General features: G+C 33.7%; 1 protein-coding gene across 2 annotated transcripts in view; it reads left to right on the plus strand.

Annotated features, from left to right (window-relative positions):
* Positions 1-14,397, plus strand: part of LOC145673783 (adenylate cyclase type 2-like) — a 1,485,668-nt gene that overhangs the window by 812,988 nt on the left and 658,283 nt on the right. For both annotated transcript variants that reach the window (XM_081743538.1, XM_081743539.1), the window contains exon 13: positions 6,890-7,057. In XM_081743538.1, the coding sequence (XP_081599664.1) occupies positions 6,890-7,057 (168 nt within the window). The remainder of the gene's footprint in view (positions 1-6,889; positions 7,058-14,397) is intronic.

A 14,397-nucleotide genomic window follows, 5' to 3' on the forward strand; every position in this document is an offset into this window, starting at 1 on the left:
GTAGTCAAAAAATTCAGTCAGTTTTTAGTAGACTTCTGTAGTACTGTGGATATGTAGCTATCCTATCTCCACCTCTGGTGGCCTCAAAAAGGCTAATACAGTACACATTCTGATAGAGACACGTCCTTCCTTATTTGACATACACATATTTGTCATGCCGATGCTTTGCATCTTCCTCCAGAAACTTTGAGAAAAATGAAAATAAAAAACAATCCTGTAATTTAGCTCTTCGGAAGAGACGTTTAATAGCTTCCAAAGCTCCTGATTGATCGACGTGCGAGTCATCACCTTGTGTAGTTGGGACAAAACTCTACTCATTAGCTTGTTCATTAATCAATAAAAATAGCTCGAGACAAACTGCCACGGATTTGCATTGGGAAGAAACGCTACTGGGACGAAACACTACTGCACCGGGACGAAATGCTACGGATTTTGCCTTGGGACGAACGCTACTAGGACAAAACACTACGTAACCGTGTTTTGTTTACAGTTATAGATATTCTGTGGCAGTGGGGACTTGATTCCATGGTTGATATATGTTGCAGATATTTAGAAGATGATACAACAAAGGTTCCTTATGACATTCACTCAAGCGTAAATCACAGATAGGCAGGAATTTTCACTAAGATTCTCCCAGATATATCTCATATCTAATTTCTTTCGCAGCGGTTTCAGTTAGGGCTCCCTTTATTGACAACATAAAGAAAATGATATATAGTAAGCACTTCGCTGGTTTCTTAGTAGTAGATCTTAGTTCCTTGCCGTCAAGTTTGTATTGCATGTTTCATGTATTTGACAATTCTAGTGACTGTGAGCAAAGCAGATAGTTCCATTTCGAACGTACAGAAGATCCTTTATCTCAATGTCCCAAGAACGACTGAGGGAATAACAATCTTATAATTGAAAATGGAAGGGCTCAAAACATTGACTTCATCACGGTAGTTGATTATTTTGCATTCCAGAAATCTAGAAAGGTTTCTTGAATTATTTCATATATACTCTACTAATCAATTTTTATGCTACTTCTCGTAGTAGTTAATGAGCGACATAAACAAATTTAAAACTATATAAACTCATTTTTGTGTTGATTAACGATAAAATTAAAATTATGTCAGATATTAATGTAACTACATTGAAATTTTAATAAAGGAGTGTCATAAAATTTTAGATGTAGACACTAATGTAAAGTCAAACTTCATTTTAGTTTAGTTGAAGTATATATATATGGTGTTTGTATGTTATATATATATGGTTTATATTACGGAAATGAGGTTTCTAATGATGTTAATCAACCGTGTAGTCCAATCTACCTACGGCACGGCACTATGGACCACCAAAATACATTAAACTAAAATATACTTAATACTCTTATTTATATGCTCATCCACTGGGGGCTGATTCCAGTAATTTCTTTCTTCGCTTGTAAATTACTGTAAAACATATAAGTGTTGTGCAAAGTGAAAAAGGTGTAAATATTTTATATATATATATATATATATATATATATATATATATATGCGCATGAAATGAATATCATGCTCTCTAGAAACAACCATCAGTTAGGTTTTTGGATTATTTGAATACTATGCATGATTAACTTAATCATTTTTGTTATTTTCTATTTATCTGATTATTTCAATCTAGGTGTTTGTGCCTATTTCACTGGTACTCACAATGTAATTACTATACTCATTATCATCATAGGTACTCTGCCATTCTTGGCAGGTCACTTGCTGCAACTGGCAAGCTTCCATGCTCCACGATCCTTCGTTAACTTCTTCTTACGTACGATTTCTGTTTCGATAACGTCCATTAATTGTAGTTTCTTTCGTACCTTCCCCTCTTTCCTGCCATCATACCCCTAGAACGTCCCACATGATACAGTTCCTTCTTAGCCAATGTCCCAACCAGTTTCTCATCCTCATCTTAATAATACTAAAATTGATTTTTCTTCCCCACCATTTCTAACAACTTCTCATTTGTTTTGCGCTCAACACAGCTAATTTTCTCCTTTCTTCCCCACACCCACAATAGACTGGGATAGTGATGTCGTCATTTTTTCCGTTACCATGGCGACCGCTATGTTTTTTTTTATACAAACGCGTGAAGCTAATGGAGCTAAGGAGCTTATTTCTAAAAGCTCCACATTCCTAAGTAACAAGGTAGCAATCGAATAGTTAATGCAAGCACAATTATCATGTAATCCACCATAAGAAGCAATTATACGCAATATAAACTCCCTAACGTGTAGACTGACAAACTGTCGGCACAGATAAATCTGTAGAAATATATGATTTTGTGAAAAGAAAAAGTCTTTTAGAATAATGTTAATTCTAATGGGGCAGTATCACTTCTAATATCTACTCTTTATAATGGGAGTGCAAAATATTATTTCTAAGTATACAACATTACAAAAGAAAGAAAAGGCTAGTCTTTATAAATATTCAATCCAGACCATCAGTGGATATAGGTAACATCTTTTCTTATATTCTCTATCAACTTAAAAAATTAGAAAAGGCATAATAATTACACATCCAATAATGAATGGCTCACTATATATTTTAAACAACTGTTAAACAATAATCCTGTTCAAATTTGCAATAGTATATCTATATTATACTCATATTATTGAATCAAAAATTTTCGAATTATTTAAAGTTAATATCAGATTATGAACAACCTGAAAATATATAAATTCTCAAAATATACGATATCAGAGGGAAAATTTCATAAGATATGTGAACTCGATTATTTCAGTTTCAATGTTTGTCATGCACGTAACAATATTTAACATAATTCTTTTCTAATTACCTTTTCTATCTTTTATTCAGTTTCATTGAATAGAAATACTTAAAAAGAACATAAGTATTTCTTTCACTCTAATGTTTGCAGTTCCGAAATATTTCATCACTGTTTTCGTTTTGTATATAGGTTCTTTACGTATTTAGGCTACTTGTTGTTTAGAAAATAAAATGACAATTACCATTCTTCCTGCTAAACGCTTCTTTCGCTATTCCCATCCTTGCTTTTATTTCACGTTCACACTTCATATCATTACTAATTATACTACCCAGGTATTGAAAAGTAGTCACCTGTTCTGTTTTCTCCCCTCCTTTTCAAATTGTAGGATTTAATATTGACTCCCTCCTTCCAATCACCATGACTTTTGTCTTTCTAATATTTACTTTCGTCCTACTTTCTTCGCAACCCTTTCTCTAGTTTTCTAACATCTTACTGATTACTCTTCAGACTCTGAAACGAGTGCCATATCATCTGCAAACTACATAGACCTAATCATTCCGCCTTCTACTGAAATCCCGTTTTCATTTTGTAAGTTTTTTTTTTTCAGTATATCTCCTAGATAGATATTAAATAATACAGGCGAAACAATAAATACATGCTTGTCGAACTCTCCTTCCAGTTGAACGCCCTTCAGAATGGATATATAATCGATAGTTTGTTTCACAATTAGTGCCAATCTTACTGTGTTCATTTTTATAAAGTTTTACGAAATTTATAAATTTACTGGATTTAATGCTATACATCAAATATATTTTGATTGCCTGAGACGTGAAGTTTGGGACAGTTCCTTGCTAGGCCAAAAATTATTACCTGTATATTTATTAGATAAAACTATTATTCAATTTGACCATTATTTTATTGGTGTTCGTATACTATTTTTGGAAGGGAAACGTTTAAATTCATTTGTGAGTAGATTTATTAATACTAAAATGCACGTTTGGAATGATGTAGGCGGGCGTTGTAATTCTGATTTTTGTTTGATACTTGAGATTTTTTGTTTCTGTATTCAATAGCATCTATTAATTCATTAAGAGTTCTGGGCCGTTGTGTATTATTCAAGTCAAATGAAGGAGTTACTAGAACTTGTCAAACAGAAATCATGTATATATGCCATGAAAAATTCGATATAGTGTATTACTACAAGAGTTGTTGATGGATTCCGATTTAGTGTTGCCATGCTTCTATGTAGGTATTCCCCCCAGTGATTGTTGTGTTCACTCTTAAGAAATTTAGTTCCTCTGATAATTTTGAACTCGTACTTCCGCGTGACCTTCAGTTTTATGTTGATTAGGATTATACAAATTATCTTGCACTTGGTCGATATGTGGTGATTGTTGGTGTGAATATACTACATTTTGTGGAAAACTAAAAGAAATTTTATTTTATAAGGAAATTAATGAGTACGTTGGAGTTTTGGATTTTGATTGGTTATGCTTACCCTCATGATCTGTAGAGCAATAAACGTCACTTCGGGGTCTCATAAAAATGTTTGATACAGAGATCAAGCTACCAATTAACAATGTTTGAAATAAAGTGGCAGCTGAAAGACGTTCCACAGCTGCATATCTGTGCTAATGTGTTATTTTGTTAGCAAGCTTGAATTTTTGTATATATTCAAATGGTAAATTTAGTATCTCGAACTAGTAATAAGAATGTATTTTTGAAAAGCTGAATGTGTTAAGTGTTCCGGAGTTTGTGAAAGCATATTATCTAAGTTAGGTGGCGAATAAAGAATATTACAGAAAGTAAGAGCGTGAGGTGAATATAATTTATGGTAAAGTGTATTGTTTTCAAAGTATTGAAGCATTGATGCTACCAATTGTTATAATACGTTTATGGTAAAGTTTGGCAATTGACTTTAAGTCACCTATAGTCTTGCCAAGTGGTAAGTTAAAACTGGCATATAATACCAGGAGATTAAATTTATGTTGTCTCTATGATGATAGTGTAATATCGTATTGTACTGTCGGAATATGGTTCTGTCTCGAAAGTTCGGTAATTGGATTCTAAGATTATATATGTTCGTAGTGTGAAATAAGAAAATAGAAAGTATTCACATACATTTTAGCAACCTGATAATTTTTGAATAGTATGTTTCCATTGACAAGGTTAATTCTAGTTTCCCTTAACACGCTACTTTGTACGTCAGTAAGTTTAACTAATTGTTAGCGCAATGTTGGAAAATCAAATAAACCAAAGAAGGTATTATAAAGAGTTAAATAATATTTAGAAATTCATAGAGCACACAGATGCAAAATATGTATCAAATACTTTTTGTCACCCTATAGTACTAATTTATTTCCCTATATTACCTATTTCGTATAACTTATTCTACTTATTTCTTCCTTTCACCCCCTTTTGTATGATTATATATCCTCGTGGAGCTGTTAAAACTTTGAGATTTAGTCATTGTTATTGCATTTCGAGTATTTTTATTCCAGTAGTAAACGAGACATTGCAAAGCAGTTCAATATGGATCTAAACTATATGTTTCAACTTGGAAAGTTCTAAATACAATTGTAAAGAGTGAGTCATAAGTTACTTGACAAAAATACTTTGATATTTTTATCAAGTATATGAAATTATTAACAAATTTATCGTAAGTAATGTTATAAAGTTAGGTTACCTCAATAAAATGTTGAAAGAGTTTTCTTTTTCAATGCACAAATAATTGCGCTGTAATAATAAAATAAAATTTTCTTCTGTAATCCCATCCCTTTCCTCTTTGGTGAATGAGGTTCCAGGTTATATTTCCGGTTAGATAAACTTGAAATCTGACTACATTAAGGTGGTTCGGATTCTACCTTAAACTGTAGGACCAGCCTTGTGTAGCCTCGGTGCTGAAATGGGACGTTCAGCTCCAACCAACTATTCATATTTTTTTGGTTACACGGTTAGATTTTCCTAATCTATGAAGAGCCGCAACAGATCAAGTCTGTTTAAACCTTTTATTCGAGGTATTGATTTTTTTACCAAGTTGTAGGTACAATATTCGGAAAATGCTGAAGAATAAACCAATTACATCTTGATAAATGTAGTAATATTACCACCAATTCGAAAGTCAAACACACTTTAGTCCTTTGATAATTGTCTATTTTATATATAAACATGCATATTTATGTGTTTCTCCGATATACAAATCCACACCGTTAACTTGACATACTTCAAAACAATATTATCGAAGAGACCATAATTTCGTAGAGATCGTAGTCTACATAGAATTTTTGGTTTGTATCCTAAGTGGGCCTGAAACGGAACAAGTCGTTTAAATTTTGTGAGAAAAAAGAGCATCTCACAAATTTCCCACGTTTGGAACATGAAACTCGGTATGAAAACTTATTTCTAGAAGCAAGTTGAGGTGCACATATCATTTACAATCTAGAAATACTATTGTGGAGACAGGACACCCCCAGAAGGGCAGGAAGAGGCGACATGCGGCAATAATCAAAAATGACCTATATTAGTGTCAAATATATAGATTTTGACTCGTGATGTTGCCTAACACGTAAGTCCAAGTTCAGTCCAATCGTCATGAGGAAGGGTAAGAAGAGGTGAGAAATAAAATGTCGAAAATAACCGAAATTAGGGTCGAATCCATAGTTTTCGGGGTTGCTAAGGTGATTAATAATAGTCTCAATGAAACTTAAGCTCAAGTTGAGTCATGAACATGCATGTCAGCTGGCCCGATAATTAACAGGGGCATCGACAAAAGAGTTCCTTCTGATTATTTATTTTACTTGCTTCCTTAATTTCTGACAGCGGCAATGCCGAATGTGCTGCTTGTCGTTAGGCTTTGCTCGTTGTTATTTATTGTACTCAGTTGTTAATTTTCAAATATTCTGTATGAACAATATTTTTCCCATGCAATATTTCAGCTAGTTCGTTATAAACTACTTAATTACAATTGTAATAAGAGTTAAATAATTTATAAAATCGCTTCTTACCACTATAGCGCTATAGTGCTATTGACAAATCACAAGTTGCACTGCCAAGTAACTTATGACGCACCCTGCACATGTTTCAGGATATAAACATAAAAAAATATGCTAAACAAATTTAATGATATTTAATGAAAAATTAATTGCAGCCAATGGTTTCGTGGAGAACAAATCAATCCACTGTTTCTAACTTTCAAGGATAAGAGTTGGGAGATTCCCTTTCTTCGTGAGAAGGATCCATTGTTCAAATTTTACATAGCTACAGCCTTAATTGTTCTTCTCTGCATGCTCCTTATCCAATGCTTAGTTCTTCCCAGGTAAGTGTGACCTTCACATAAATTAAAATAGTTAATCAACTCGTACTATTAATATTTTTCAGATCTTGGAGACTGCACCTTAAAGTGTAAATCTACGTCACATATAGTATCGGTTTTAGAAAGGGGCGCTAAATTACTTCATAAGAACGAATGTCTTAAGACTAATACTTACAATATAGAAGGAAATTTAGGATAAAACTTTAGGTTACGTAAGAATACATACACATAAATTGTAACGTTTGTTGAGCTTACATTGTATAATTATCATATTGAAACTTTCTTTAAAATTTCTGGAGTAGTATGCAAACCCACCTCTTAAAATTTGGAAATTGCAATGGTAGGGTAGTATAAGACCACGATATGTATATCTGTAAGGTTGTTTCCGATCACCTTGTTCCCTTTTATAGGTACAAAATTGTCCTAAAATTAATTTATGATGAATTTGGTCTTCATATACCTTTCTTGCTTAGATCAGAGTCATAGTAAATAATTTGTTAGTATTTTGTTATATGATTAGTGTACATATTATCACAATCAAAGGCCCATGAGTATTAACTCAATGAAAATCCACGAGTTCGATTCCTAGTGGAAGGTTTTGAGAAGTCTTGATTCGATTTCATGTGAGAGCATATGTGGATCATATGGCACGTAATACTATAGGTTCATGTCTCTTACACCAATGGAGTTAAAAGGAACGTAAAATTATAAATTAATCATTTATTTAAAATAAAATTTTATGATTATCTTTAAAGTTTCTGTCACTCTTTCATTACCTCTATTGAAGTATTTAGACACCCTATTTTACTAGTTTAGTGATGATTTACTTGTGTGACTTTCATATGAATCATCATCAGCTTTTCTGTTCATTAACGTTTAACCTTGAGCTAAACCATTCATTTTTACTGATATCACACAATTCTTTCATCGAATTGTAAGTGTTTTGTAAGTCAATGGCCCCGTAAAAATAGAGGGTGCCCCAAAAGAAGGTATAGAGTACCGTACATATCAGCTCATTGCATTTTGTATTATTTCTTATTCTTATCCATAAGGTAGACTTAGATTCTTTATTATTTGTTCTTAAAGCCTTTTTACTTATATCTTAATCTCGGAACAGCCGAAACAAAGAAACTCATAAACTAGAATAGTATACTAAATGAATGCAATGGTTTATACCTACTTTTGAGCCACCCTGTATAAACAATACCTTATTGTACACAAATAAATTGTATTAGTTTGCTCCATATGCTTGATTGCTGTCAGAGACCTCTCTGTCCAAACACAGCCTTCATATTTCACGTTTAATCTGTAGGTCAGAGCTTCAGTGTCAGAATATATAACAGTTAATCACTAAGAAGTAGTAAACAACATTTCTCGATTTTTCACTGTCGCTAGAACTAAAATATTTTTATAATGAATCTATTCACCTGATAGGAGCAGTTAGATTTTTTGTGAAGAAGAAATTGTTTTATTTTTTTTAAATCTGAAAAGAGAATTTCGTCTCAAATTTCACCTTACACAATTTTTTATTGAAAATTTTTGATAGAAAACTTTTTTTTTTAATTTTTGAAAATCTGAAACAGAATATTTTGAGGAAAATTTACACTAAAAGAAGTCTGTTTCTGAAATTTTTGTTCTGATCAACACAGTCATATTTTTCGTAATGAACAATTAGCTTTGAAATTTTATGATGTAAAAATCTTCAAACTTTCTTCCCAATTTCAAAATTTCCAATATCGGAGAACAACCAACTTTCTTTTTAGATTTCAGAAAATTCAGAAAATAATTTTCTAAAATTTTAGATCATGTAATCTTTCCCTTGTAATATTTTGTTGAATAAAAATAAATTGAGTTCATATTTCAGTACATTTAAAACATTTTATCAGAGATGGTGAAATGTGTTTCAGAAAAAAAAAAAAAACTTAGAGGTGTGAAATAAAATACAGGAATTTTTCACACAACATATATTTTAAGAAAACACTTTTTTAGGCAAGTAAACATTAATTTTGAAAACTAGCAGTTGAGGTGATTCCTCTTCGTACGTGTGAAGTGGTGAATGTTTGCCTATGATTCCTCTTCTGCCGGTACAACAAAACAAATTCTGTAAGGAAAATCAACATGTTTATATACGTGGTAGTTTTGTTTTCCTCTAAAAGGAAAAACAACTTACATGAAGTTACTGAACACTAGCAAGTATATGAACAAACTGACACACACGCATATAACAAACTATGGATTAAATGTTTAATGAACATCTCTTACACATAACAGATTTTCAGAGAATATTTATATCAAGAAGAACAAGAGGGATGAGAGAAAGCGAAACAAAGCAATTTTTTTCCTCGAAAGTAACGTAATGATTAGTCTTCACAAAAATTGATTTGTCTTATCCCAGAAATATTTAGTAGATAGATGTTAATTATTGTTGTTTTCTTTCTTTATGTAGTCGAGACAGCTCATTGTTGCTGTATAAGAATGATGCATTTCATTCTGTTTTCGTCAATATGAGTAAGCGGGAACGCATGATTCGGTTTCGCCGATGTGAGAAACAGCAAACTTTGATGATGTATTCTTGAATCCTAAACTAAGAAAATATGTATTGGAAGTGTTCAACAAAATTTAGGGTTTCAAGTTGAGTCTAACAGAAGATGATTAAAAATAAATAAGTTATGTTGTACTTAATTTCTTTCACGGTTGGACTCCGCTTAGTATCGAAAAGGTGAAGAGATGTGTAGTATGTTTGAGTTCGCCTCGGTCTCTTTTGAAATGTGGAGTTGTTTAGCTGGTTCTTGTTTATTCTTACGTCTATGTGATGATGGGTAATCAGGTGAGGTAGAAGTAAAGAACAAAGGAAACTATGAGTATTGTAGATTATTTTCTGTTCTTGCTTTCTTGTATGCATACGAGACGGTTTCATAAATTTACGTACCTGATATTAATCGACGTTTTCTCTAATTGAAACTATATTTCTTCTTTTCTGGCTTCATAAGAAGATAATGATTTTTGATAATGAACGCTAGGTCCATGTAGATTTCATGTAGATTTCGATTGATATTTTTCGTGAAATTAATTTAAAATAATATGTTCCAAGCTATTGAAATTTGACTTTTCGTTTGCGTTGTAATTCAGTGTAAATCCACCAGGTTTACATATGTGTTTGTTATATCCGTGTCTCGGTCATATGTATCCAAAGCGTACTGTTTCGGTCCTCCAGATACGAGATTCTTTATGTATTTTTTTTCAAAATATTCTAATTAGTTTGCCATACAGCTAAAAAACAAAGGCTCTGATACAGATGGTCGTTGTATAAATATAATGGATTATGCGGCAAAATACAAAACTCTCTATTGGAGCAGTTCGAAACATGAATATAGTTTTAATTGGGTTGGACACCCAGGACAATATTAGAATTTCGATTCTGATCTACAGCATCCTCTTCATATTGCCAATGAAGGTATAATGATGTATCATTCACTTTACGCATTTCATTCACCTGTTTGTCTGTAGCCGTTATGTTTTGATGATTGTGCTCTGGCTGGAATTCTCCCGCATTGCAAGTCGTCCTTGCATTGAGCTAAAGCAAAGTTTTGCGAGACTGCGACTGTTTTGAATTGGTCACCATATTCGATGCACCCAAAGTGATTCCTTCTCGCTGTACCATATTAATATTACGGCGCATGTCTTCTTCCGTGATATAGTTGGCTGGCCATTCAGAAGCTTCAAGCTTTGATTTTATAAAGGTGTTTATATATTCAGTAAATGGTCTGTCCCCTTCGTGTCAGGATGTAATACTGTTAATCCCATTTTTTATATACTTCAATAACAATATCCAAGTTCTACTGCTTTTAGAATTTCATAGAACACCCACGTTCTTGTTCAACATCATTCCTTGTCGGAATGATTACATGGAGAATCTTGATTAGATTCATTGGTGCATGCAATACAAATTGGAAATAATAGCTTCTTATTGGTCTGAAATGGGATGACAGAGTGGAAGATATGTGTTGGCGGCAATATCGCTAAATTGAATAACCTATTTAGATCTTTAATTGCGGGGATCACTCCATCTTCCTTGTAGATAGATTCGTGGGTACCCTATCGGATGTTCATTTATTGGATCTTCTTGAAAACTGTTCTTCTTGTCAATAAATTTCACATGGAAAATGTATATAGGGTGTAACTTAATTAATGTAACAAACGCCAGGATATGATTTCTGACACCAAGATAAGCAAAGGAGGCCCTATAAACATAGCATATTGCGCATACTGGCCAAATTACCGAGGATCGAAAAATTGGGAACAATATATTCAAAGTGATAGATATTGAAGTGCAGAGAGACACAAACGTACATTCGTCATGCACATCACAGGAGATATTGAAATGTCCGGCATGGACAGCAATCCCTACATTATAACTCCAGATCAGGGATTGGAGAAGCCGTTCAAAGATACCTACATCATGGTGAACAGCTGCATAGGGTTATGGAGATGCTGTTCGAAGACATGGACAGCGTTGATAGGACTAGCATATACCACAGTTTTAACGTGTCTTCACATATAAAAGTCCAGTGGAATCTGGTCCAGAGATCGGGAAGGCCAATGCACGGGACCGCTACACCCGATCCAACGTCGTGGGAAGTTGTTGCTCAACCACCGGCGGACAGTCACACTAAAGGCGCGGGAGCCCCATCATGGATATACCCAGGGACGCAGTGTCCATTAAGGCTATAAGGCTTAGCCTACCCATTTATTTATACATCAGCCTCAAATGTTGCTTTTGGATATTGATACAATTAATTTTATTAAAATGGATTTATTTTATAATACGCTGTTTAATCATCAAGCGAGTTGAAGCGAAGCTTATGCAAGAACGCATTGAAGAATATCGGCGGCTAGCCTTCCGCTTCTCTCATGGAATTAGGAGAATGGGGCGGTGACAATCACTTTCCTGCCACCCTCAGCAGACGAAAACTTCTTGAGCTATACACAAATTCAACATGATGCAACGAAAGTGGACGAATGTTGACGAAAGGCTAGCCTTTCGGGTATTTGGCGAGGCAAAAGCGACAGGATGCGGTCTTGTTAGAAAGTATAGAACAGAGACTATGAAAAATTTAGAAGCTCACATTCAGTAACGAGTTTTGACCAAGAAAAAGAAAAAAAGAGAGACAGAGAGAATAAAAGTGTTATGTTATAATGAATAGTATTAATACATCAGGGACCTTATTCCGTACTGGTTTGCGTTATCACAGCGTAAAATTTACATTTTAGTTTTCGATAATTGACATAGCAGTTATAATTGCTTGTTGTATTTTTTGCGTTGCGTTGCTATCCGCAAGTTTTTCGAAGATCGATACTGAAGGAGACCTCAGGAGAGGTATAGTTTCTTTTTTTCATACTTTCAATCTAAAAAAAAAAAAAAAAAAAAAAACTTTTATGTAAAATTCATCAATTGACTGTGAGATACTGCTCCACTGTTTCCTATTAGTATGCTGACATGTGTTGTTGTGGGTGAAGTGCTTAAGTTTCTCTATGATTTGGGGAAGTTACACTTAAAATCGTCCTATAGCTATCCGTTTTTATTTGTTTCTTTGAAACAGTAATACAGTGTATGTGTGATATGCGAGTATCGCATATGTAAGGAAACCGTATGTGTAAGGGAAATATGAAGCAGAACCACTCTTATACTTTTTCTTGCATTGTATGAAAAATATATTGCATGAATTAGCATTTTTCTATCAAGCATTACAGCGTAGTCAGAACACTAAGACGTGATCGTTTAAATAAGGGCGGGATAGTTTTTTTGGGGAGGGGTAACTTAAATTCACTTTACACTCATATATACATACAACAAAATTACAAGTTTCAGGGGATTGGGTACCTCCTAGCCACCCTCTACCTACGAATCTAATTTCAGCCAAACCATTTCAAAACTTCACGCTACGTTACTGGATATACCACAAATTGGGACGAATCGCTAAGGGAATATTTTCAAATACTTCGGGAAGAATATCCTGTAGGAAGGTTAAACCTGTGCTCCATCAGTCTTCGAGATACCATATATGTGCTAATCAGTTGATCATGGACAATACAACAAACCTGAAGACAATAACGATTCTGTAGCCCAAAGAACTAATTAATATCTCAACAATGCTGCTTTTTATAATTTATCCAGAATAACACAATAAGAATGTCTAAGAAAGGATTTCAGCTGTACAACGTTTTCTAACAAGAAAACATTGAATCAGACAAATGTAGTCTGTGAGCACCAATGAAAAAAATATATTCAATTATGTAGGAATGCCCACAGAGTTGTATTGACGAAATTTTCGGATAGTGTGTTGTAAATAAAGGCAGTCGTTCTCTGTTCACTACATTACTAATTGTTTGGAGGAGTTGACCTTACATCGATCTGTAGCAATGTCTCAGTGATTATGAGTTCTCAGCTGTTCCCTTACTGTTTAATTTAGACCGATCAATGGTTTTACCTTTCAACAAGAGCAATTTGATGAAAACTCTTGAACGCATTTTATCGCCAAATTCTGACAATACAAACCAAAATACTTCATCTACATACAATGGACCAGCAACTCACTCAGAACAAACCACTTTCACACAACACGTTGTGGCAGTCATTTATGGCATAACAGAGGTACAGTTCGCGGAATAGAAATTGTTACACAAATTCTAAGTCCAAATTAATAAAAGACTCTTGTCCCGTTTTCTTATGCATCCAGAAATACCTGTCTCAATCGATTAGTTGCTTCCAGTACGATCCAACTCCAACTCCTCCCCTCCTCCACCTCTCCTTGTCTAAAGCAGTGTGTGTGACGTAGTATACCCTTTCCATTCAGACGAAACAAAAATGAATTAAGTTTACAATGTTAAAACAGTCTTCCTCATTCGTTTGTTCTGAAATATCATTTAAGAGCCTAAATTTAAAAAAAAAGTCTCACAATCTTCACATAGCTTCATTAATACCTTTAGTTTCCTTCTTTCTCCACTTTAAAGACTGCAACCTAGTAAGATGCTCCCTAAGAAATGTATGGAAATTGTCAATAACGGCAGTAAGATTTGTGCTTTCTAAAGTCTGTAATCCACCAACAGAGTTCGAGAATATCTACTGACAGAAATGAGTGTTATTCAATGATTCATTTCATTTCTTTTCAGTAATTGCAAACAAATGTTCCAAGAGCGTCATTTGGGAGGACAGGAAAGTGTAATTTCCCCTCCCTTGAGATTCATAAATACGTATTATTTGAGCGATTTTTTTTTTCGGTGGAGACTCTCTCATCCCGAATAAAATCTAAAATGACACAGCTTTCAGCAACAAACCTATAGAG

Source organism: Thermobia domestica, chromosome 17, assembly GCF_964235325.1.
Source record: "Thermobia domestica chromosome 17, izTheDome1.hap1.1, whole genome shotgun sequence".
Taxonomy (NCBI): Eukaryota; Metazoa; Arthropoda; class Insecta; order Zygentoma; family Lepismatidae; genus Thermobia; species Thermobia domestica.